Source organism: Myotis myotis, unplaced genomic scaffold, assembly GCF_014108235.1.
Source record: "Myotis myotis isolate mMyoMyo1 unplaced genomic scaffold, mMyoMyo1.p scaffold_m19_p_4, whole genome shotgun sequence".
In the NCBI taxonomy this organism is placed as follows: domain Eukaryota; kingdom Metazoa; phylum Chordata; class Mammalia; order Chiroptera; family Vespertilionidae; genus Myotis; species Myotis myotis.
The window spans coordinates 12,316,418-12,342,273 of record NW_023416346.1 but is presented as its reverse complement, the minus strand read 5'-3'; the positions used below and the strand labels follow the sequence as shown (position 1 = coordinate 12,342,273).

Below are 25,856 nucleotides of genomic sequence, written 5' to 3'. Positions count from 1 at the left end.
CAGGGCACTGGGCTTCTGGGAACGTGGACTCAGATTCCTCACACTCATGCCCATCTCAGCCAATTGGCAGAGTTAATGAGAGGTCTACATCATTTTTTAAGAGAATTTAAGTGTGTCCTTGCCCATTTCAGCTGCTGGCAGCATCCAGTCTGTTCAGAAGCTCCCTTCATGGCCACACTGCCCACTCCAGGGAGCATCATGCAGAGCAGGCCACACCTGGAGATAGCCTTCAGGGCCCTGGCTCTCACCCAGCATGTAGCATGGGTCCTGGCTCTTAGCCGATACTAGTGGTTTGCTGCACTCAATAGAACCGCATCTGGCTGCATCCCTGCGAGTCCATGAGCCAGAAGGGCCCTGTGGCCACCCAAGTATTCATCCACCTCATGGCCTAGGCCAGTGGTCGGCAATCTCATTAGTCAACAGAGCCAAATATCAACAGTACAACAACTGAAATTTCTTTTGAGAGCCAAATTTTTTAAACTTAAACTATATAGGTAGGTACATTGTTATTAATTAGGGTACTCCTAAGGCTTAGGAAGAGCCACACTCAAGGGGCCAAAGAGCCGCATGTGTCTCGCGAGCCGCAGTTTGCCGACCACTGGCCTAGACTTTTACTCAGCATCATCTACGTGCTACGCACTGGGGTCCCCAAATAGGGAAGGTAACTTGTGCCTTTGGGAAACTCCCAGCTCCTTACCCCTGTTCTGGTTCTTCCGGAGCAGGGGGAGGGGGTGGGACCCAGTTCTCTCAGGCTCCTGCGGTGAAGGAGTATTGGCCTGAGCCAAGCCTCTGTCATCCTGCATCTGTGCACCCAACCCTGAGGCCATGTCACACCCTTGAAATGATTCAAGTGACCCTGTCTTAGCTCCTGTCAGGTACAGGACACTGACATCAAAAGATCTTGCTGTTGCCCAGAGTGGCTTAGTGGTTGAGCGATGACCTATGAACCAGGAGGTCAGTTCTATTCCCAGTCAGGGCACATGCCTGGGTTGTGGGCTTGATCAAGGTGGGGTGTGTGTAGGAGGCATCTCATCATTGATGTTTCTCTCTCTTTCTCTCTTCCTCCCTCCCTCCCTTCCTCTCTGAAATAATGAAAAAAAACTTGGAGGCAGGGTGGGTAGGGGCTGGGAAGAGGGGGGTAAAGGGAGGGAAACGGGAGATATCTGTAATACTATCAACAATAAAAAATATATTAAAAAAATAACCAAACCTTGCGGTTCCTCAGTGACATGCCAAGAAAGCCGAGAGACAGCTTTCGATTGGCCCCAGTCCTCACCTGCCCTGCCCTTCACGACCACCCCCGGCAACGCACGCACGCACGCACGCACGCACGCACGCACGCACGCGCCCCTCTCCCATCCCAAACTGACAGGTCTTCTCCCAGCTCCGATCGATGAGAATAAACACAGGGAGGCCAGGAATCACCATAAAAAGGCAGCTTGCTTTATTGTGATGCCAGTGGGGGGCAGGGATGGGCAATCTGCCTCCAATCTGAGGCTCTCTGAGGCTGAGGGGCCTTGGAGAACTGCCCAGTCCACACCTGCAAAGTGGGGGTGCAGGACATCTCCCTAGTCAGCCCAGCTGGCCTGGCATGGCTCTCGCTGGGGTTCAGGCAGCTCCCTCAACTCCATGTGGGTCTTGTCACAAAGCTCTTTTGCTACTACACATGGGCCTTGGCTTCTGGACCCCTCACGACCCTCAGAAGAGAAGCCACACTCCACATGGAGTCAAGCACAGCCCTGGGCTCAGGTATCTCTTCTTGGATGGATACTGCCCCCTCAGGCCCCAGTCTCGGCTCTACCTTGGTCACAGAGGAGGTAGCCTCCAGGGTGAGCCTTGAAAGCCCTTGTCCCCACACCTCAGCCGGAGGCCAGCAGGAAAGCTGCTTCCCATTCTTCCCTTCCTTCCCATCCCTTCCCTCCCACCCCTACCCTCCCTTCTCTTACTCCCCCTCCCACCCCCCTCCTTCCCAGCCCTCACTAGGGGGGGTTCCACCTTTGTCAGGCTGCCTGAAGGAGCTGCTAGCCCCCAGGGCAGGTGCACAAAACAGAAAAACAATTGGCAAGCACAGAAAGGGAGAAAAACCACAAAAACAGGGTCGCCTTTGTCTACAAATAGTGGAGGCTCCCAGCAGGGGGGAGAGTCGGCTCAGCTTGGGAGCTGGACATTCTCTTGTGCTTAGGACAATCCTCTTTACCTCTCCTTTTCAGCTCAACACGCTGAGAGAGCTGGGGGGGGGGGGGTGAGTGTGTGCACGTGCATGTGCCTGGGCTAGTGTTGCACACACGCACACACAGGCGCGCACACACATACACACACAATGGAAGGGGTGCCCATTCTCCTTGGGGGCTTCTTTCTGGTAACAAAGTCCTGTGCACAAATACAAAGACAGGTGTGTACACACCTGTGCACAAAGACACACACTAGATTCTAAGGGAGAGGAGGGGGTGGGATTCCTGGAGGCTCACTGGACCTGGGCAAGGGCAGAGGGCCCGCCCTATAGTGCAGCTGGCTCCCATCTGGGCGGCTCAGACGGTGGTGACAGAGAGCAGAGGGTTATAGACTCGCTTGCCGTCAGCTGAGCGAGTGCCATGGGCCAGCATCTCCTGGATGGTGATCCAGTTGTCTAGAATCTTCTTATTCCGCTTCTTCATGGTCTTGCGGTGGCTCAAGGCGATGATGTTGAGCTCAGCCTTGCTGTCGCCATTCTGCTGTTCCCTCAGGCACTCCAACCGGCTCTGCATCATGAACTCACGCCGCTTGCGCTGCTCCCGGGCCCGGATCAGGTGCTGCTTCCGCTCCTCCTTGCTCCAGTAGCGGCCCATCTTCATCTCGCTGACCGCGTCGTCGTCCGTGGTCATGCCACTGCGCTCCTCGCGGATCTTCAGGGCCCGGGCTTTTAGGAGGCGATCACGCACAGGCCGCTTGGCCACATAGCGGGTTCCATCGCTGCGCACCTTGACCTTCCACTCCATGCGGGGCCCTTCACTGGCTGCGGCCACAGCTCCGCCCACCCGAGGGCCACCAGCCAAACTCAAGGGGACGTGGCCCAGATCCTCCAGGCAGCGCGGAGGGGCCAGCTGCAGACAGCTTTGGTAGTGCTCGCCCTCCTGGCCCTGGCCTCGGTGGCGCCTGGAAAGGTAAGGGCTGCCCTCGGGACCCACGCGCTCCAGGGTGACCCCCATCTTGGGGCTGCGGCGGACGCGCTCCTCTGAGTGCTGTCTCCGGCCCACCTCGGGATCCCGGGAGAGGGATCGGAACTTGCCAGGGCTCCCCTGTGGAGGAGCTGCCTTGGGGTGGGTGGCGACAGGGGGGCCCGAGGGGGTCCGATTCAAGTTGGAGTTGCCAGCAGCGGCCCGCCTCAGGGGGCTCTCCTGCAGCGGCTCGGTGAGCAGAGGGGTGCTGCGGCAGCTCTCCCCCGTGTTGTAGGCACTGGTGCTGTCCTTGTCAGACTTCTCGGGCAGCTCAGAGATGTCGGGCAGCTCGCGTTTCTTGGGCTCGCTGGCGCCCAGCTCGTAGACGCTCTCCTCCTCTAGCAGCCAGGCCTTCATGCAGCGCTCCCGCAGCTGCTGCATCTTCTGCGCCCGCAGGATGTTGCGGCACTTGAATTCCAGGTGCCGCAGCTCCTCCTCCAGCATGGCCATCTCGTGGCCCAGGCTCTCGTTGCGGTTGACGTCCAGGGCGCTGTTGCCACCGGAGGCGCGGGCGAAGAGGAGGCCCAGCTGGTTGCCATTCTCCAGGTGGCACTTGATCTCCAGCAGCTCCCGGTAGCGCTCATACTCCTCATCGGTGAGGCCCGGGACCTCGGCACCCCCCAGCCCAGCCCCCTCAGCCAGCAGGGAGTCCATGCTGAAGTGGAAGTCGCGGCTCTGCAGGGCGTCCCCCTGCAGGCCAAACTTGCGCAGGGTGCCGGGCGTGTTGGTGGTGCTCAGGGGCTCATCCCCCAGCAGGTCGTGCTCAGAGCTCTCCTCGTTGCGGGTGCTCTCATCAGTCCGACCCACCCCACTGTCCAGCTCCTGGCTGTTGCTCAGGCCCGGGCCCACATCCGGGGCCCCTGGCTCCTCTTCTTTTCCGAGCTGGGGTAGAAAGATGAACCCTACTCAGTCTGGGTCCCATTAGCAGGGTCGCCAAAAGAGGATGGGGTGATCAGAAGGGCTTTGGGGTCCAGCCCACCTCCTACACATGCCCAGCCCCTCCTCACCCTCCCTTCCTGCTGGCCCTCCCCACCACCTGCCCTTCTTCCTTCCTCACCTGCTGGGCAGGGGGGGATTTCAACTTCCCCTCATTCTCTGAGCCCAAGACATCCAGGAAGTCATCGCGGTCACTGTCCTTCATTCGCTTTGCCAGCTGCAGAGACAGGCCCGTGATGTTCCACTGTCTTAAGAACCTCCCCAGCCACCCCTCCAGTTGCCTCAAGGTTCCATACCCAACAGAGTTAAAAACCTCAGAGAGGGGGTGGTCCTGGCCAGCATAGGCCAAAGGGGGAAACAGGCCCTGGGACACTGCCAGCTCTCTATCAGTGCCAGGTTGTTGGCATGTCTGTGCCCCTGACACAGATGAGCAGATTCTAAGACAGAAAGCCTGATGGGAGGGGACCCAGAACACCCTGCTAGACACACACCTGGCTCTCAGGCCGGGCCACCAGCAGGGAGATGTTGGTGTTCTCCTCCTGGCTCAGGATGGCCACCGCCTCCTCCCGGTTCTGGACGTCCACACCGTTTATCTGTGGCGGGTGAGGAACAATCAGCAGGGATGCCAGAGCTGGCTGAGGGGCGGGCCCTGGGTGAGCACCCTGGGCTGGAACAGGCTCCCCAAGCTTTGGCAGGATGGAGAGAAGTGGGAGGTGCCTCGCGAGAGGACAGCCTGGCCTGTGCAAAGGCACATATGCTCAGAGGACAACATGGGACAGATGTGCTCATATCTAGGGGACAGAGGGAGAGGCTAGTAAGGTGCCAGAGCAGATCCCATGGGCACACGGGAGCCACCCAGAGCAGCTGTGCAGAGAGGAGACCCAGCCTGATTTTAGGCTGCCTGGCACCAAGCTAAGCTCTTAGCAGGACTGAGCTGGGTTCAGCTAAGAAGTGGTAGGGCAGCCCGGCCGGTGTGGCTCAGTGGTTGAGTGACGACCTATGAAGCAGGAGGTTGTGGTTCAATTCCCGGTCAGGGCACATGCCCAGGTGGCAGGCTCAATCCCCCAATAAGGGGCGTGCGTGCAGGAAGCAGCCAATCAATGATTCTCTCTCATCATGGATGTTTCTATCTCTCTCCCTCTCTCTTCCTCTCTGAAATCAATAAAAATATTTTTTAAAAAAGAAGTGGAGGGGCAGCTGGCACAGTGGAGCCTGGAGTCAGGCATGCTTGCCCCGCTCACCTGGACGATTCGGTCTCCCTCTCGGATCCGGCCATCTTTGGCTGCAATGCTGTTGGGATTCACCTGCAAGGCACACACATCCTGGGTGGGCACTTGGCACCTCTGCTAAGGTGCCCTCTGAGTAGAAAAGGTCAGCCTCACTTCGGGAGTCCCCAAAGCCAACCAAAAGCTCCTCGCTCACTCCCTCTTCAGCTCAGACCAGGAGCTCCCAAGCTCCAGGAGGCAGGGATAGAACAGTGGGCCTGGGGCTAGTCGCCTCTCCCTAGCACGAGCCACCAACTTACTGACCCGAACCTTCCAGCCCCTTCCAACACCCCCTCATGCCCATGCGCTGGCTGGCAACCCTACACTCCTTTTTGCATGAAAGCCTGTTCTTTTTTGTGTCAGAGGCTAGGATACTTTCCCATACTCAAAAAATAGCAGTGGGATAGTCCTATGAAAGTTAACTTGATTAGGATACTGCTAGACTGTGGATGGCAACAGGGGAGTCATCCCCCCTCCTGCGGACACACAGACAGGTGGAGAATGACCCCCATGAGTGCCAGGAGGGCGGCTGCAAGACGTGCGAGGAATAACAAAGCCTGGCCGGGACCTTAGCCTGCCTCAGCCTTGCCCACTGTCCCACCCTGGCCATGTACGCTGGGGGAGGGCTGTCAGGCTGGGCATACACTGACTACTGATGCTAAGCAGGCCTTATCCCTGGCAACTGGGTCCTTGTGGGCAGCCTGAGCACCCTGGGCAGTGTGCAAAGGCCAAGGGGTTGGATGCTATGGGAATTCTCTATGCCAGGCCCTGCCTCACTACCCACCACCATGGTGTCCGTTCACCTCACTGGTGCAGTACAGATGGGCATTATCAAAGTCCAGCTTTGAGGTCCCAGTACACCAAAGACAGCATGAGGCTCTGCTGCCTTCTAGAAGACTCCACTGCCATATTCCCCACCTTCATACCTCTCCAACGTAGATGCCCAGGTCCTCCTCATCATCGGTGCGGTAGCAAACCATCAGGCCCAGCTTGTCCCGGTGGCTGGCTTTATACAGCTCCACCTCCTGCCACAAGGGGGCGTGGGGGAAGCAGAGGAAGAAAGCCCCGGAAATACGTGAGCAAGGACCCACGCGGTGGTGGTGGGCACGCCCCAGCCTGGTCCCCCAGCAGCACTTCACCTGAGCTGAGCCTCCAGATTTGGAGGATTTTCTTACCATCCCCAAATGGCGCATGTGTTTCTTACCAGGAAATGCCCGAGACATACGCACGAGACGCACAGGACGCATAGGACACAGACATGTGCGGGACACAGACTCACCAACATAAACCGACTGTGACCTCACCCGTGCCCTCCCCAACTCAGCCAGACTTGGTGGGTGAGCCTGAGTAACCAGCCACACCCCGGGAAGGACTACAAGCCTTCCAGCCGCCTGGAAGCAGCAGGAGCCAGGCCTGAGATGGGCTGTAGACAGTCATCCTGGGACTGGCTCCTGAGGCTGGCTGCGGGCCCTGCCCTGGCCGCCTGGCTCACCTCATACTCCAGCTCGTCCACACGGTCTGCCTCCTGCGGGCCGCCCTCCATGAACTCCGCTGGGTCATAATACTCATGGCTGATGGGGGGGCTGCCCAGGAGAAGGGGGGGGTCAGGCTGGCCATCTGCTCCTCTCATGACCTTGCCCCAGCCCCAGCTCCCGGGCTGGCCAGTCCCACTGCACTCAGCATGGAGCCCTGCTCTGGGTACACCCTCAGGGAAGATGGGGTCAGGCTCTTCTTCCAGAACCCCCTCCTTCTGAGCTACATGCTTCCATGCATAGACCAGGAGTGTGCGGGGGTTCACACTGAGGATGCAGGCATGCCTAGACCCCTAAGCCTGTCCCGCACCATCCCCCAGCTCAGACTCTTCAAACCATGCCAGCGGGCAGTGACTTCTCCAAACTGTGGGTATCCTTCCCGCCCAGCACTGACCCCACTCATGCAACGCCCCCAGGAGTTATCCAGGCCCCGGAGGACTGCTGGGGGGCAGAGAAGGGCCCACTCTACCTCCAAGGGTGGCCCTCGTTGCCCCGAAGCTAAGCTTGGCAGCCGGCAGCCCTGGGCCTACCTCTCTGTGGAGGGGATCCCAGGACCACCTCCCTGCAGACGGGGTTTAGACTAGCAGAATGAGTCAGCGCTCACACAGTCATGAGCCACCAGACCTGGGTGAGAGGCCCTTCTTCTGAGTGGGCCAAAGCCAAAGAAAGAAGCCGAAGAGATGGAAGAAGTTCAGAGCAGGGAGAGAGATGGGACAGACAAGGATGCAAGAAGATTCAAGGGGTGATGCTTGTGAGGCAGAAGACGATGGGACGGCAGAGGAGAGAGGATGGAGGAGGAGGAGCTGAGGACCTCAACCTTCCAGCAGCAAGATCCCAGGATGGTCCTCCCTTGGCCCTGGGGGTAGATACAATGAGGAGCCTGCTTGTCAACCTCCCCTGGCCCCTTCCCCGGCTGGTGTTCAGCCTGAGGCTAGAGGCCTGGAGATTTCTGAGCCCTTGGGTGCCACAGTCAACTCTGGAGGCCAAGGAGCCTGCTTCCTGCCTGAGAGGGCAAGCCAGTCGGGGTCTCCCCGCCATGCCCAGAGCTGAGCAACACAGCCTCTGGGTGGGGTGGGGATGGCTGCCCCTGGTGGCGTGCCCTCTCTGGAGGCAGGGCCCGGGGCCCTCCTGAGGGCGACTCACAGCTCAGATAGGACGTACGGCTCCAGGATGACCATGGGTGGGGTGGGCGGGCGCAGCTTGCCCAGCGCCATGATATGCTCGAAGGTGATGTCAGTCTGAGTGCCACTGTCCACCAGCTGCAGGTCATGACAGGAGTTTTCCCCCCGGAGGCGGGGGCTGCGTCTCAACACCTGTATCACCAGGGGCTCCTTGGAGGAACGCAGGGCCTCCAGGGTTTGCTCCTGAGACAGCTTGGAGAGCTCCTTCCCGTTCACCTGCGGCAGAGACACGCCCCCATGAGAACCCACTGACCAGTGCCCCAATGTATGCAACCAAGAAATCTGCTGTCCGGCCTGCGTGGCTCAACCTGTGAACCAGGAGGTCACAGTTCAATTCCCGGTCAGGGCACATGCCTGGGTTGCAGGCTCGATCCCCAGTGTGGGGCGTGCAGGAGGCAGCCGATCAATGATTCTCTCTCATCACTGATGTTTCTCTCTCTCCCTCTCCCTTCCTTTCTGAAATCAATAAAAATATATATATTTTAAAAAGAAATCTGTTCTGCTTACTCATAGCGCCCCATTTCCAGGTGAACCCCACTTCTCAGCCCTGTCCCCACAGAGTGCTGTCTGGGGATTGCTGGGCCATGCCCCGGAGGCCGGGGAGCCCCAGTGTCTACGCACTAGAACATCCTTCAGCCCTCCCCCGGGAGCCACTCAACTCTTCAGGCAGCAGAGGCCAGAGTGAGCAACTCAAAAGACTACGAAGTCCCCCTTGGCAATAAGTGAACATTTGTTGTGTACGAGAGGAGGCTTCCTCTCATGATGGGTTCAGGCGGGAGGGTCAGGGAAGAGTAAGAAGATGCAAAGGACAGGATCTCTGTCCTCAAGGTAGCGAGGGACTCACCAAAGAGAAAAGGCCCACACACACATGGCCTGGTGGCATCTCAAGGCAGCCTAAGGCCAAGGAAGTGGCCCTTATCCAACTACCGCCGTTTCTTGGGCGCCTGATGTGCCCAAATCTGATGATGATCTATTTGGCAGATGAGGAACCAAGGCTCAGCAAGACGAAGGGGGTGAGTCAAGGTCATGAGCCAGACCAGGATGCGCGCAGTGGTAGGAGTGGGGTGAGCAGGGAAGGAGGAGGCCGTGGCAGGCTCTGGGGCCAAGGAGAAGGTGGGGCTGGAGTAGGCTCTGGGGAAAAGCAGGCTGATACTGGCTGGACAGAGGGCCTTCCGGGAGATGGAGATCCAGGGCGGGTCTCAGCTGGGTAGAGCAAGTTGCCCTAAAGGTAACTTGGGGGGTAGAAGACTGGCCCCAGCACAGTCCCTAATTTTCGCAGCAGCCTGTGTGCCTTGGGCTCTGGGATGGTCACTTTCCAGCTAGTGAAGCCCGCAGCCCACGCTGTAGCCTCACGGCCCTGCTCGGCAGGGAGGGAAGAAGACTAATGACCAAACAAACAGCCAGCACCTGCCATGGGGCCAGGCCCTGGAGCAGGGGGGTGGCAGGGTCTTCAATTTACTCAGCAGCTTGTGGAAGGGCTGTTCTGGGCCTGGGGAGGCCACCCACTAGCAGTGACGCCCCAAATGGCTACAGCCAGCAGGGAAGTGCAAAGGCAGACCACTGGGGGCTGCTATGGAAGCTCGGGGCCAGCCTAGGCAGGGGTAGGGGGTGTAAAGGAAGGCTCCCTGAGCAGGTGCCACCTGCCCTGAATCAGGGGAAGAGATGGGGAGGCCTGTTTGCAGGTAGAAGCCAAGTCCCTGACAGCCAGCATAGAGAGTGCGGGTCCCAGGAACCCAGTGTGCACCCATGGACAGGGCCCCACATGGGCCAAAGCACCCGGCTTCTCTGCTTGGCTATGCTGTCCTGTCTTCTCATTCTCACGCACAGTGCCACCTTCCTCCTGAATGTCTCAGGGGGATGGGGTTCCTCAGAGAGATGCCCCACCCAACCGTAACATCATGTCTTCCCAGCTGCAACGTGACAGACCAGCCCCTGGTGTCCTAGGAAAGCTCGGGAGTCAGGGACCCCTGGCCGCCCGTGGCTCCTGGGTACTTCATTCCCTTTCTGCTAGGACCTCTGTGGTCAGCAAACTGCGGCTCGCGAGCCACATGCGGCTCTTTGGCCCTTTGAGTGTGGCTCTTCCTAAGCCTTAGGAGTACCCTAATTAATAACAATGTACCTACCTATATAGTTTAAGTTTAAAAAATTTGGCTCTCAAAAGAAATTTCAATCGTTGTACTGTTGATATTTGGCTCTGTTGACTAATGAGCTTGCCGACCACTGTGCTAGGTGATTATGTCCTTGTAGATTTGAAAAATATAGAAAACCGTCAGATGCCTAGGGAGTTCAGAGTTCCTGAGTTTTGGAAGAACAGTTGGAGGGGCAGCGTGGGGCTGGGGGCTCAGGGAACGGGGAGTGGGCTCAGTGGGACAGTTGGGAGGAGCCCCCTCTTGCTTTATGTAGTGGGCGGTATAGGAGGTGGGTCACTGGCAGTGGGACAGAGGGTGAGTGGGGGTGGGAATAGGGTGTGGGGATATAGGTGGGGTTCTGGCTGAGATGTGGAGGCCTAGGGGCAGGTGCGTGGGTAGGTAGAGGGTGTGCAGGGGTGGTTGTTTATGGATTGGGTGGGTGTGGTCTGGGTAGGGGTGTGAGTGGGGGTGTGGGGGTCTGGGTGCGAATGGATTGTATGGGTGAGGGGTAAGGCTTGGTGGCTGTGCGGGTGGGTGTATGACCCTGTGTTGAACCCTCTTCTCCTCCAGAAGCTCTTTGCTCCCCCTCCCCCACCCCCTCCTGCCACCTCCCCACTCAGCACTAAGTGTCAGCCTGTGTCATTATCCTCCTTTGTCTCCATCTTAACCTTTTGGTAAATTATTCATCTGGGGGGTGGGGGGGTGGGGATGGGGGGGGCCTCTCCATTGCCTTTTTACCCCAGATCGCACAGCTGCCACTCTTTCCTGTCCCTTCACACATCCTTCTTTCTGGGGACTAGAGCAATAGGAGTGGGTGTCCTGGGCACCTGCTCATCACTTCCTGCCCCCTCCTGTCTCATATAGCCACTCAAGGCCAGGTACCTGTGTGTCCATCTGATGGAAGAACCACACTCGCTGGTAAGCAGACCCTCGCTGAGGCTCTGCCCAAACACCTTTGCATCGGGAGCCATGAAAGGCCCAGCAAACACCCAGGGAGGCTGCTGAGCATGCTAAGCGCGTGGCACAGGCTGGACCCTGGGAGACCTAACACATGGGTGAGGCTTCACAGCTGCGCGATTTGGTTCCTCGGGAACTCACAGAATACACTCCCAATACACCTCGATTTCTGACCTGAGAGGGCCCACCGGGAGTCAAAGGCTAGGATGAGCATGGGGAGGCCAGGCTAGGCCAGAGCAGACAGTCCTCAGATCAGAGCGGAAGCCAGGTCCCAAGGAGCCCCACGCAGCCTTCCCAGGAGTTTCCCCATGAACCCGGGGTGGTCAGCTGCACCAGAAGCCCTTCCGGTTGAAGAACAGCTATACTCGCTGGATGAGCCCATTGTCAGCAAACTCACGACCTGCCTCTTTTGGAACAAGAAATCCACTTTACCTTCCAACACTTCACATGCCTGAAAGCCCATGTGTATGTCCCACATACCCCCTTCACCCAGTCCCCAATGGCTCTCATCTTCTGTAGCTCTCCAGGTGGGCTGTGCCAGCCTTGCCACGTGCTGGGCATATTTCTTGCCTTAGCTAGAAACTGCCCTTTGGCAGCGAGTCCTGCCGGTTTCCTTGCCCGAGACTTCATGCTCTCTCCTCAGGGCCTCTCCGCACACGGCTGATTCCTGCTGCTGGGATGGGCCCAAGTGGGTTGGTCCATGGACCACAGCTCAACCCAATCCCAGCTGGGCTGGAAATCACTTCACTTCCACCAGGAAGAGGGGACTCGAGCCTTAGAGGCACCCCTTTGCCCAAATGTGACCCAGGTGGCCGTCACGGCTTTCAGACAGCCTGGTTCCCCCTGACACACCTACAGAGCGCGCGCTGCCCAGTCACCACAGGTCCCAAGGGCAGAAGCCACCTCCAGGCCCTCAGTGCCCCTCCTCCTGGCTGAGCCCATCACCCGATCACACACTCAGTCTGGTCCTTACCCCAGTGTGTAAAATGGTTATCTTCCTGAGGGAATTTGTCAGTAAGTTTGAAAATGTTCGTCATACCCCTGATCCAGTAAATTTGCTCTAAAGAATAGATCCTAAAATGATGACAAATAGCATGCGAATTGCAAGGCTGTTAAGAGCAGCATTATTTTTTTTTACTGTGGTAAAATATACCTAACACAACATTTACCATCTTAACCATTTTAAAATGTACAATTCAGTGGCATTTACTGTATTCCATTGTGCAGCCATCACCTCGATCTAATTCCAGAACATCATCAGCGGGGACGAAGGAGAGCAACTCAGGACGCTCAGGGGGCAGTCGCGATTGGGCAGGGGCCTGGTGCAGGCGAGGGAGGACAGCCACAGCAGCTGCAGCTGCCCCCAACCCCCCCCCCACCCCGCCCCTTGGCGGTGCAAGATCGGCCAGTGGCGGAGGGCGGGGCCCTAGGCGCGCTCGCCCCGCCCCCTCCCAGCCCAGAGCCTCAGACAAAGAGCCTGTCTCTCCGGGTCTGTCTCTACTCTGTCTCTTCCTTCCGTCTCTCCCATCTCTCCCTCGCCATACTTCCCAAATGCTCTGATGAGGAATCTGGGCAGGACAGAAGGAGGGAAAAGGAGGCCAGGTTTTCCGGGGGTCCCACGGGGACTCCCTGGGAAGCCCCGGGAAGGCCCTTTCACTGTCAGTAAGGCCTCAGGGGTGTGTTTAATTACATAATTGCTATTATGACTCAACTAACTCCACTCTGATTAGGAATACTGGGGCTAGGAGAAAATAGAAAGCAGAACTACGCTCTGCTCTGGCGCAGGGAGCTCTGATGGACCAGCTGGCTCTCAGTTCTGCAGTCCGGAGTGTCCAGAGGACACCGGACACAGCTGTGTCTCTGGCTTCCCCAGTCCAGACAAGTGCTTACGGGGACTTCCAAGGCAACAGACCACTGGCCTAGACAGAAGCCTCTGCAGGGAATGGCCATCTGAGCCAAGGATAGGTTCTCTGCATTTTTAAAAAATATATACATACATATTTTTTTTATCATGTTCCTTCTTATATGTATCAAAACTCATATTGAGCAATGAGTTCTGGGTTGCAAAAGAGGCTTTATTTTTAGCACCTGTATGTAGTTTTTAAAAATATATATTTTTATTGCCCTGACCGGTTTGGCTCAGTGGATAGAGCGTCGGCCTGCGGACTGAAGGGTCCCCGGTTCGATTCCAGTCAAGGGCATGTGCCTTGGTTGCGGGCACATCCCCAGTTGGGGGTGTGCAGGAGGCAGCTGATCGATGTTTCTCTCCCATCGATGTTTCTTTTTTTTTTAATATATTTTTATTGATTTTTCAAAGAGAGGAAGGGAGAGGGATAGAGAGTCAGAAACAACAATGAAAGAGAAACATCGATCAGCTGCCTCCTGCACACTCCCCACTGGGTATGTGCCCGCAACCAAGGTACATGCCCCTGGCCGGAATCAAACCCGGGACCCCTGAGTCTGCAGGCCGGCGCTCTATCCACTGAGCCAAACCGGTCAGGGCTATCTCATCGATGTTTCTAACTCTCTAACCCTCTCCCTTCCTCTCTGTCAAAAAATCAATAAAATATTTAAAAAATATATATTATTTTTTTTATTGATTTCAGAAAGGAAGGGAGAGGGAGAGATAGACACATCAATGATGAGAGAGAATTATTGATCAGCTGCCTCCTGCACGCCCCCACACTGGGGATTGAGCCCACAGCCTGGGCATGTGCCCTGATCGGTAATCAAACTGTGACCTCCTGGGTCATAGGTCAATGCTCAACCACTGAACCACACTGGCCGGGCTGCACTTGTCTTTTCAGTGGCCCAACAGAAGTCCTTCTTCAGGTCTTCCCAACTCTGGATTTTGAAAATTTGTCAATCCACAGGGACATTGGAACATCTGATGGTGGACATCTGCTGCCCCTGATCCCTCCCTTTTCTGCACATACACTTTCCACAGTAAGATGCTGAAACACACCCTGCCATTCCCCGGAGAAACCACAACACCCTTTAACATGCTCGCGGATTTAGCTCTGATACAGCCACCTCCACATCTCTCCAACTATTCCACTAATGCCCTCACAAGCTTGCTTTTTTTTGGAGCCAGGATTCAATCAAGGACCACACACACATTCCATTGGTTTATGTCTCTAGTCTCCTCTGATCCAGAACAATTTACCCTTTTTTTAAATTTTCATGACATTGTCTTCTTGGAAGAGTCCAGGGCAGCTGCCTTATAAAAATGTCCCAGGGCCCTAGCCAGTTTGGCTCTGTGGATAGAGTGTCAGCCTGCGGACTGAGGGGTCCCAGGTTTGATTCCGGTCAAGGGCACATGCCCAGGTTGCAGGCTTGATCCCATTGTAGGGTATGTAGGAGGCAGCCAATCAATGATTTTCTCTCATCACTGATTGATGTTTCCATCTCTCTTTCCCTCTCCCTTCCTCTGTGAAATCAATATATTTTAAAAAAATAAAAATAAAATGTCCCAGAGTCTGGAATTGCCCTCATTAGATTCAGCTTAAGCACTGTGACAAGTTGCTGTATCCTTATCCTTTAAAAAAAATATATGTTTATTGATTTCAGAGAGGGAGAGGGAGATAGAAACATCAATGATGAGAATCATTGATCGCCTGCCTTCTACATGCCCCCTACTGGGGATGGAGCCAGCAACCCAGGCATGTGCCCTTGACCAGAATCAAACCCGGGACCCTTCAGTCCACAGGCCAACACTCTATCCACTGAACCACGCCGGCCTTGCTGTATCCTTATCCTTGCCCCCACCCCCCAACTCCGACAATCCGGAGGCACTGGGGTCAGGTTGTCCCACTACTGGGGAGCCTTGGTTGGTTTGATCTCATAGTCATGGTGGAGGCTGCCAGGGCTCTCGGTGGCAAAGTTGCATTTTCCCTGCCTAATTCACAAGAAATTTGAGGTAATGCCTGGAGACCCTGTGAAGATCCTGTTCTCCACCAACCTTTCTCTAATGGTTTTACCATCCAAGAATGATTCTTGCCTGAATAAATTGTATTGTGGCTACACAATGCCTTAATTTGTGTGTTTTTTTTTTAATTTTTTAAATTGATTTCAGAGAGGAAGGGAGAGGGAGAGATAGAAGCATCAATGATGAGAGAGAACCATTGATTGGTTGCCTCCTGCACTGGGAATTGAGCCCACAACCTGGACATGTGACCTGACTGGGAATCGCAACGTCACCTCCCAGTTCATAGGTCGATGCTCAACCACTGAACCACATCGGCCAGGCCAAAATGCCTTAATTTGTAAAAATTCTAGCAAGGCCCTAGCCGGTTTGGCTCAGTGGACAGAGCATCGGCCTGCGGACTGAAAGGTCCCAGGTTCAATTCCGGTCAAAGGCACATGCCCAGGTTGCAGGTTTGATCCCCAGTAGGGAGTGTGCAGGAAGGCAGCCAATCAATGATTCTCTCTCATAATCGATGTTTCTGTCTTTCTCTCCCTCTTCCTTCCTCTCTGATGAATCAATAAAAAAATATTCAAAAATAAAATTCTAGCAAGGACACAGCAGTACACTCCAATCACATGTAACTGGCCCAATAAATGGTGTGCTCCCAGCTGAGCCTCCCTGGATAAGCCGTACCATCCCACCCCCATAACACCCCCAAGACCTTTCTGCCCTGGGACACCTGCACAAAAAGGGAAACATGAGAGGCCTTCACCTCCACGGTCTTTTTAGTAGTCTGAGCGTGGTGTGCGCCTGGGTGCCCATGTGAGCTGCCTGTATGTTGGTAAGGCTGTTGGGTGATGGGAAAGGAGGGTCAGTTCTCACACCTGACTTGGAAAAACAGATTAGTCCTTTGGGACCCAACTTGGGCAATGGCCCCTGGAAATTGATTTGATAGGTCTGAGGTAAAGCCTCGATTCTTATTTGTAACAAACTCACGTGCTAAGCGATGTTGGTGTGGTTTGGGGCTTCATTGATTTAATCCAAGTTCCTATCTGAGGTTCTCACTACTCAGCGTGTGGTCCAAGGACCAGCAGCATGGACATCACCTGGGGGTTTGTGAGAAAATCCGAATCCCAGGCCCCACCCTGGACCTGTTCATTCAAATCCAAAATTTTAACAAAGGCCCCAGGTTGGAATCAGCTGTCCCAGAGCGCCCTCTTGAGGAACCAGGAGGGACTTGCACACACCTGAACAGAGTTCAGGCACCGATCAAGTGCCTGATCAAGTGTCTTATCTCTCCTCTCCCCTCCTCCTCCTCCCTCCCCAAAGCTGCTGAGTGGGTGGGTGGTGCTCACATGCTGGGCTGAAGCCTAACCCATCTGCCCTGCCATGCTTTCCCAGGGAAAGCAGGCCTCTCAGGAACCTCTGAAATCCTGCTTGAAAAAGAGCAGCAGGGACGACAACTGAAAATATTCTCCCACCCACCCACCTCTGGACTAATTAACCTGGCTGGCCCACGTCTAGCAGTAATCAAAATGGTATTCTCTATGGAGTCCTTTTCATTTCCACTGTTCAAAGCAAGCATGAGGAAGAGGCAGATCCCACTATTAAGAGGAGGGATGCCTGTAACACCCGAAAGCCAACCCCAAGCCCCAGCTTCTCAGTCTTTCCTCCTTCGGCTTGACTCCTGAGCAAAGGGACCAAATCTGTCCATTTCTTTTACGTCAGGAGACGCTCCGAATAATATTGGACCTTCTTCTGTCACTGGATATTAACTGTGACATGTCCAGGAGGAGTAAGGCCTTCTCCAGACAATTTCAACATGTTAACAACCGACCTAATGGCTTGATGGCAGCAACTCCACCCTCCACCCCCACCCAAATGAGATCCCAGGGGATCCAGTGCCAAGGCAACGACCCCGGGAGGCAGGCACTCTTTATTCCCATTTACCAGCCGAGGAAAGGCACTGAGCAAGTATCAGCACACTACACTGTCTTACCCGCCAGGGACCTGAGAGAGAAGGAAGGAAAGACCCACTCAGCCCCGGGCCGGGCTAAGTGCTCTCACCTGCTTTTTGTCCTTTGGGGTGTGTGTGTGTGTGTACACATGTATTTCTTGGTTTTATTTATTTTCTATGTATTTTTAATTGATTTCAGAGATGAAGGGAGAAGGAGAGAGAAAGAGAAACTATCAACGACGAGAATCATTGATCGGCTGCCTCCGGCACGCCCCGCACTGGGGATCGAGTCCACAACCCAGGCACGTGCCCTGACCAGGGATGGAACTGTGATCTCCTGGTTCATAGGCTGATGCTCAACCACTGAGCCATGCTGGCCAGGCTATTTTTTTGTTTTTAAAGCTTTACTGAGGAATAACTGCCATACAATCAACTGTACATATTTAGAGCATGTAATTTACAAAGTTTTGATGTTATACACACACACACACACACACACACACACACACACACACACATGCACGCGCGCGCGCAAACATCACCACAATTAAGATAGTGAGCACTACCATCATTGCCAAGTGCCTCATGCCCTTTGTAAGCCCTCCCTTCCAACCATCCCTGTAAATGCTGCTCTTCTGTCACTATAGATTTGCATTTTCTAGAATTTTCTACCAATGGCTCAGACAGTCCTCAGAAATGAGGTAAGGAAGAAAGGGCATTTTAAAATCTTGGGTCAAGCCCAGCTGGTGTGGCTCAGTGCTTGAATATCAATCTATGATCCGATCCAGGAGGTCCAGTTGGATTCCCAGTCAGGGCACATGGCCAGGTTGGGGGCTTAATCGCCAGTAGGAGGTGTGCAGGAGGCAGCCGATCCATGATTCTCTCTCATCATTGATATTTCTATCTCTCTCTCCTTCTCCCTTCCTCTCTCTGAAGTCAATAAAAATGTTAAAATAAAATAAAATCTTGGGTCAATGGTAAAGCAAGGGGAGCCCATGCACATGATGGTTATTGGGATTCAGTGCCCCATTCATGTGATCCACATGATTTCCCCATTCATGTGATCCACATGATTTTCTTTTCTGTGAAGAAGGGGTCCTACTTCACAGGGACAGAACTAAAGCCCTGCTCAAGCGGGGGCAGGGGGACGGGGAGCATGTCAAGTGGGGAGAGGTGCCATGGAAGATAAATATGTCACCCAGCTGTCCTCTGCTTCATGCTTGGTCACAGTTCGATTCCCAGTCAGGGCACATGCATGGGTTGCAGGCTCGATCCCCAGTAGGGGGCTTGATGGAGGCAGCCAATTGATGATTCTCTCTCATCATTGATGTTTCTCTCTCCCTCCCTTTCTCTCTGAAATCAATAAAAATATATATGTTTTAAAAAGATGAATATGTCTTGGAGAGAGGGGACAGGCATGGGCCCACTGCCCTGCACCCTACTCTCAGCAGCAGATTAGCCCTTCTCTCCCCCACCATTGAACATCTTTGTTCATGCTCAGTACCCCTTCCCATTGTAAAAAGGCCCCAGGTGGGGGTGGGGGTGTGTGTGTGGGGGAGCGTTCCAAGCTGAATGAATCCCTAGCACACAGAATGGTGGCTGGCACAGTGGGGGCTCAGCAAGCAGGTGCTGGACAAAAGGCGGCCTGGGAGACTACCACAAGAACTGGAAGTTGTCCTTTGGCCTCTCCTGATGTGGCCAGCGGGGAGAAGACCTGGTGGACTCACTGGTCCTAGATGCTGAAAGAAGAACAGAGGTGGCTGGGCCCTTCAGGGAACGGGTGGAATGGGCCGGCGTTTCCTTTATCACCTAAGCCTACTCTGCCAGGCCTGCCAACCAGCCAGCACATGATGGTGTCTGAGAAGGAGTAAAGAGACAAGCTCAACAGAGTGGAGTGTGCATCGATCCGCCGGAGAGGAGGACACAGGACCAGTAAGCAGGGGCACATGGTAGGCATTTTGTGCCTGGGCTCTAGATGGTGCTAGGTGATGCCGCTTCCTCCCTTTCCACCCTTTGTAGCCTGGCTCCTTCGGATTCTAACTCAACAAACATTCCAACACACACACACACACACACACACACACACACACACACACACCAGTCCCTGCTCGGGGCCCTTTCTAGATGTTTCAAGCTCGCCTCCTCACCACCCACCCTTGGAGGACATGACTTGGATAACAGAAATAGAGCTGGAATTCTGACATGCTGCATTTAAAGTAGTGCGATAGCCCAGCCAGTGTGGCTCAGGGGTTGAGCATCAACCTATGAGATCACGGTTTGATTCCCGGACAGGGCACATGCCCGGGTTGTGGGGTCGATCCCCAGTGTGGGGTGTGCAGGAGGTGGCTGATCAATGATTCTCTCTCATCATTGGTGTTTCTATCTCTCTCCCTCTCTCTTCCTCTCTGAAATCAATATATTTAAAAAGTACTGCAATAGCTCAGCCAGCATGGTTCAGTGGTTGAGCTTCGACGAGGAGGTCACCATTCAATTCCCGGTCAGGGCACATGTAGGTTGCGGGCTCGATCCCCAGCCGATCAATGATTCTCTCTCATCATCATCGATGTTTCTATCTCTCTCTCTGTCTCCTTTCCTCTCTGAAATCAATAAAAATATATATTTTTAAAAGTACTGCAATAGACCATATCAGTAGAATAAAGGGCCAAAGTTACATCAACATCAACAGCCACAGGAAAGGCATTTGACAAAATCGAATGACCCTTCATGAAAAGAACACTCAAACTAGGAATAGAAGGGAACTTAACCTGATAAGGATCCTCTATGAGAAATCCACCGCCAACCTCACACTCATTGGTGAAAGACTGGAAGCTTCCCCTTAGGTCAGAAACAAAGCAAGGATGCCCACTTCTATTCAACACTATACTGGAGGCTCTAACCAAAGCAAATAGGTGAGAAAAAGAAATAAAAAGGCTGTGACTGGTTTGGCTCAGTGGATAGAGCGTCGGCCTGCAGACTGAAGGGTCCCGGGTTCAGTTCCAGTCAAGGGCACATGCCCAGGTTGCGGGCTTGATCCCCAGTAGAGGGCATGCAGGAGGCACCCGATCAGTTATTCTCATCACTGATGTTTCTATCTCTTTCCCCCTCTCCCTTCCTCTCTGACAGCAATAAAAATATATGCTTTTTAAAAAAGAAAGAAAGAAAAGGCATCCATGTTGGAAAGAAAGTAAAACTATATCTATTTGCCCATGACATGACCCCATACAATCCTGAAGGATTCACTAAAAACTATAAAAGCTAATAAATGAAGTTTAGTAAGGTTGCAAGATACAAGATCAATATACAAAAATCTGTTATATTTCAATACAATGACAATGAGAAAGATGAAAAGGAAATTGAGAAAATCATTTCACTTACAATAGCATCATAAAAAATAAAATGTGCAGGAATAAATTTAAGAAAAGTACAAAACACCGGTGAAGGAAATTCAAGACCCAAATGTAAAGACATCTGGCCGGGTAGCTCAGTTGGTTAGAGTGTCGTCCCAATATACCAGGATTTCGGGTTTGATCCCCGATCGGGGCACATACAAGAATCAAACAGTGAATGCATAAATAAGTGGAACAACAAATCAATGTTTCTCTTATCTCTCCTTTCTCTCTAAAAGTAAATAAATAAATTTACAAACAGACATCCCATGTTCGTGGGTAATAACTACTCACCCAAGCTGATCTACAGATTCAATACAATTCCCATAAAATCAGTTGGTTTCTTTTCAGACGTTGACAAGTCGATCTTAAAATTCCTATGGAAACTCAAGGGACCCAGAATAGCAAAAACAATCTTGAAGAGTCCAAAGTTTGAGGACTCACACTTGCTGATTTCAAATGTTACTTGCAAAGCTAAAATAAAAGCAATGTGATATGGGCATAAAGAGAAATTTCTCCCAAAAGGATATGCAAATGACCAATAAATAGCACAAGAAAAGATGCTCAACATCATTAGCCATCAAGAAATGCAAATCAAAACCACAATGAGCTACCACCTCACACACAGTAGGATGACTATTACCAAAAACCTGTGTTGGGCCAGTGCACTGAGGTGCTGCCAGTTGGGATTGCAGGTTAGGGCACTTGCCTGGGTTGTGGGCGCCTGGGTTGTGGGCTTGATCCCTGGTGGGAAGCGTGCAGGAGTCTGGAGGCCAGCAGGGGGCGGGAGGGGTGCAGGGGGCGGGAGGGGTGCAGGGGGCGGGAAGAGAGCAGGGGGCTGGAGGTAAGCAGGGGGCGGGAAGTGAGCAGGGGGCGGGAAGTGCACAGGGGGCGGGAGGTGCACAGGCGGCGGGAGGTGAGCAGGCGGCGTGAGGAGTGCAGGGGGCGGGAGGCACGCAGGCGGCGGGAAAAGTGCAGGGGGTAGGAGGAGCGCAGGCGGTGGGAGGAGCGCAGGCGGTGGGAGGAGCGCAGGCGGTGGGAGGAGCGCAGGGGGCGGGAGGCGAGCAGGGGCGGAGGCGAGCAGGGGGCGGGAGGCGTGCCTGAGTCCCAAGGCGTGCAGGAACCGGGAGGCGTGTAGCAGGCAGGAGGCGTGCAGGAGATGGTAGGCTAGCTGGAGGCGAGAAGCGTGCAGGATACATGTCTCTCTCTCCCTGTCCCTTCCTCTCTCTCTAAGAAAGAAAAAAAGAAAGAAAAATCCATTAAAAACCTTTTAACAACTTAATCAATTTAAAAATTTACAAACCGTGTTGGGGAAGATGTGCAGAAATTGAACCCTCTTACATTGTTGGTGGGAATGTAAAATGGTTAAGCCCCGCTGGAAAAAGTTAAGCAGCTCCTCAAAAAAGGCAAACAGAATTGCCCTATGATCCAGCAATTCCATTTCTGGGCATACACCTAATAAAACTGAAAGTAAGTAGGAACTCAGACATTTATTTGTACAGCCACGGCAGCATGATTCACAATAGTCAAAAGATGGAAGCGACCCAAACAGCCATCAACAGATGAATGGATGACTATTATGTGGTATAGCCGTACAAGGGATTATTACTCAGCAATAAAAAAAAAATTAGTAGTAAAAAAAGAAAATTAGTACTAATCATGCTACAAGATGATAAATGAATGAAGCCAGCCACAAAGGGTCACATATTGTATGGTTCCATTAAAAACCATTTAGAAAAGTCTGGATAGGGCAAATCTACAAAGATAGAAAGTAAATTAGTGGGTGCCAGGGGCTGGGAGGTATGGGGGGAAATGGGTACGGGGTTTCTTTTTAAGGTGACGAAAATGTTCTGGAATTAGACAGAGGCCATAGTTGCACAACTCTCTGAATAGACTAAAACCCTCTAATTTGTACACTTTAAGGGTATACGAATTCTCTCAATAAAGCTGTAGTGTTGTTTTTAAGTGCCTAAATCATCAGGCGGAAAGGGCCTGGAACTCAAGGCTAGCCGAGACTCAAGGCTCCCTTAACCTGGGGGTCAGAGACCTCTAGAGATCTAGGAAGAGGCTCCAGGGAGCCCTTGCACAAGGAAGTCATGTGGCAAGTGATGTAGGTGGGCATGTGCCTTTCTCTGGGCTGCATTGTGTCTCAGTGGTGTCCTTTACCCTGGGGTAAGGTGCAGGGGTCACAGGCAGGTAGGGAGGAGGCAGGGAGAAGTGCCACTGAAGCTGGGAGAACATCAGTGTTTCGGAAGCACTGGGGCCAGAGGCAAGGGGTCCCAGAAACTGGCTGGTCTTTTGGGACAAAAGCTTCCTTGCCTGAGAAGAGGCTCCAGGCAAAAGTTCTCCCTTCTCTGCCTGGGACTCCAGCCCCCAGAAATAGGCTCATCTGAGATAGCGAATGGCTTTCTCTGCTTTCCAGATTTTCCAAATTCAATCCTCTTTTGTCTTCCCTTAACTCAAAGGATGGTTCCTTTTAAAACTGCATCCAGTCCCCGTTGCTTCTGTCCAAACTTTTGCAGGAGCCGTAAAAGGGAACAGCGTTCCCAGGGACTCGGGTCAGGGAGGGCTGTAGCCCAGACTAGGAAACAGGGGGGGTGGGGGGAGACTAGCCTTTGCAGGATCCCCATGCTGAGGGGTTACTTGTCCAGGCCTTGGGGCTCTCTCTCAAGGTGGAAAGCCTGGCCAGGGAATTGATTCAAACCCTCCTCAGACATGGAGATTCCTGAAGGCAGTCCCAGCCCAACCTGTGGCGCCTCCTCCCACTGCCATGGGGATCCCCCCCCCCAAAGGGTTATCACAGTGTCTCCTCCCAACCATGACTCATTTCAGGCCTGTAATGCAGTGCAGGTTGCCCTCCGCTTTCCACACACCCCCCTGAGGCTGGCCTGAAATGAAGCACTACACCAATGCCTCTCCAGCAAAGTCCAGAGCCCACCACTTTGGAACCGCTTGCCTTTTTAAAAAAAAATTATTTTTATTGAATTGATTGGGGTGACATTGGTTCGCAAAACCGTACAGGTTTCAAGTATAGAACTCAATAAAACATCACCTGCACACTGAATAGTGCGCCCATCGCCCCAAGCAAAGTCGCTAGGGAAGCGCTAGCTTTTTGATAAAATGATTCCAAGAAAGGAAGCAGTGAGGATGGGATTCCTCGGCCTCATGGACCAACCAGCGCAGCCCACCTCCCTACAGTAGCCTGGGTGCCCATCACTGGGATTCCAGGGGACTACCTGTAGGTCCCAACCTGGGTCATTCCCGAATCCGATCCCAGGAGGCAAAAGCAATGAATGGCCAGGAACGGGGTGGGGGTTGGGGGAGTGGGGAGCGTGAAAAGCGGAGGGCTTGTGGGCCCCGAGACCTGCGGGGAGAAAGCGGAGGAGTGCCTCCAGGCTAGGGCTAGATTGCCCTCCTGCCCGCTCGCCCCCCTTTATGGGGGCCAGAAGAACTAGGCTCCCCACACAAATGTTGGGCTTCCCGGGCCTCCCCAACCCCCTGATGCACTGATTCTTCCCCACTTCCCGTGACCCCGCTGATACCTGTAAGGGGTTTCCCCTCTTCTTCTAAGGAGACCCCATTTCCCCCAGCCAGCACTGCTCCTGCCTGCACTTATTTTATTCCCCAGTCCTGACCAACAAACACGGAATTGAAGAGCATATCTGTGTTGGTTTGCCCCTGGGCCTCGACTCCCTCTGACCTTGAACTCACTCCACTTAGCCCTGGGGGGCGTCTCAGGCCACACCATCTGGGACATTTCTCTAAGACAGCTCTCAGGGCGCACACAGAAAATACACACACGCGGGGGCCACAGGAGCCCCCACGCACATATAGATGGGGCACAGGTACGCACTCACGAAATAACGCCACGCACAGGCAAGGAAGCCCCGCTCCCAGCACCGGAGCTGGAGTCCGGGCCGGAGCGCGCAGCTCGGTGTCTTCCAGCCACGCACCGCCCGGTCCACACCCCTCGAGGCCCAGAGAGAGAGAGAGAAAGAGAGAGAAAGAGAGAGAGAGAGAGAGAGAGAGAGAGAGAGAGAGAGAGAGAGAGCAGGCCGGGCACTGCGGCCCGCCGACAGCCCTCTCCGCTGAACCCTACGGCGGACACTCTCTGGAAGCACCCAAGGTCTGGGAGCCCACCGTTGGGGCAGGGCCGGAGCGGAGAGTGGGTGCTGGGATAGGCATCCTCGACCGGGCCAAGCATCTGCGGGGCCCCGGGTTGCCCGCGCGCTCCTGCGCCCCTGTCCCGACGAGACCTGGATTTGGTGGTCCTCCAAGCCGCGGGCACCAACCTCCCTGTCCTGCTCTGGGTCCAGCACCGCAAGCGTGTGCTGGGTAAAGAGCTCGTTGCTATGCAACCTCTACCCAGCGCCGGCGCCCTCAGCATCGTGACTCCCAGCTCCCAAACGCACCGGACTCGGACCGGCCCCAACTTCCCGACCCGGTCCGACCTGAACCCAATGTTCGCGTCCCAATCTACAACCAAAGAGCCCAAAGGATGCGCCCCGCACCCCCTCCCCACGCGGCTTCCCCCCCGTCTGTGACTGGTTCCCATGAGCGCCAACACCCAGCAGCTGCAGAAATTGAGGGCGAGGATGGCTCCCTACCTCTTCCTCTAGAACCCTCCAGCCTCCCTCCCACATCTGCCGCCCCGGCTCCACCAGGCCTCACCCCCGGGCCCGCTTCCTCCCCAGGTGGCGCCCACGCCTCCCCATCCCAGCGGCCCAGCCACCCTACCTGAAGCATTACTTTGTACTGCTCCTCCGGTTTCTGGACCACGCACATATTACATCCCATGGTGCTGGCCGGCGAGGGAGAGGGCAGAATCGGGTAAACGCCTTTCACTGGCCCTTGCGCGGGACCTCGGGTCCCGGGCCAGGGCCGGGAGCCATACCCTAGAGCAGGGGGCGGGCCGCCTAGCGGGGGAGGGGGGCACGCCCCCGAGGGGGGCGCAGCTCCACGCCCCTCGGGTTAACTCTTGGCTGGCTGAGGCCAGGGGCCAGCATGCTCCCCCGCACCCGGCCAGGGAAAAAAGGGAAGCGGGGGATGGGCGGGCGCGCCGGGCGTTGCTTGGCTACAGCCCCCCAGGAGGCGCGGGGGCGCGCCGGGCCGCCGGGGGCGTCAGGGGCCGTGGGCCACGCGCCTCCCCACCCGCGGGGCCCGCCGCTGCCGCTGCCGCTGCCTCCTCCGGCTCCCGCCCATGGCCGCCGGCCCGGGGAGCCTGGCCCTCGCGCTCAGCGCCGCGGCCCGGCCCGCCGACTGGGGGGCGGCGGCGCGGCAGCGACCCCCGCTCGCGGCCAGACCCGCGCCCCAGCTCCTGCCTCGCCCGGCCGCGCTCCCCGCGCTCCTGGAGCCCGTTCTCCGGACCCCAGCTGGCCCCGCTATCTCCAGCTCCCGCCCGAGACGACGGGC

At 54.8% G+C, this 25,856-nt stretch overlaps 1 protein-coding gene and 1 non-coding gene across 4 annotated transcripts; both read right to left on the bottom strand.

Annotated features, from left to right (window-relative positions):
- Positions 1 to 1,958: 1,958 nt before the first annotated feature.
- PDZD4 (PDZ domain containing 4) lies at positions 1,959 to 25,856 on the bottom strand. Of its 3 annotated transcripts, XM_036305799.1 has the most exons (8): positions 25,182 to 25,856; positions 8,071 to 8,324; positions 6,888 to 6,978; positions 6,322 to 6,420; positions 5,372 to 5,434; positions 4,622 to 4,723; positions 4,252 to 4,347; positions 1,959 to 4,076 (listed from the first exon to the last, which is right to left on the bottom strand). In XM_036305799.1, exons 1-8 carry the CDS (start codon positions 25,239 to 25,241, stop codon positions 2,529 to 2,531), a joined length of 2,313 nt encoding a protein of 770 aa, XP_036161692.1. In that variant the 5' UTR covers positions 25,242 to 25,856; the 3' UTR covers positions 1,959 to 2,528. The 3 variants fall into 3 exon arrangements, with proteins under 3 accessions (XP_036161692.1, XP_036161693.1, XP_036161694.1); XM_036305800.1 differs by lacking the exon at positions 4,252 to 4,347; XM_036305801.1 differs by lacking the exons at positions 6,888 to 6,978; positions 8,071 to 8,324.
- On the bottom strand, positions 13,205 to 13,319 carry LOC118654899. The gene has a single exon (XR_004967142.1). It is a non-coding gene; the product is annotated as a small nucleolar RNA SNORA40 (small nucleolar RNA).

Excerpts from the sequence above, each read along its gene's own strand:
- PDZD4 (XM_036305799.1), bottom strand. The coding sequence starts at position 25,241 with ATGGGATGTAATATGTGCGTGGTCCAGAAACCGGAGGAGCAGTACAAA. Across the intron at positions 8,325-25,181 it reads AGTACAAAGTAATGCTTCAG|GTGAACGGGAAGGAGCTCTC; the intron begins GTAGGGTGGCTG and ends TCTCTGCCGCAG. Across the intron at positions 6,979-8,070 it reads CCGTACGTCCTATCTGAGCT|CCCCCCCATCAGCCATGAGT; the intron begins GTGAGTCGCCCT and ends TCTCCTGGGCAG.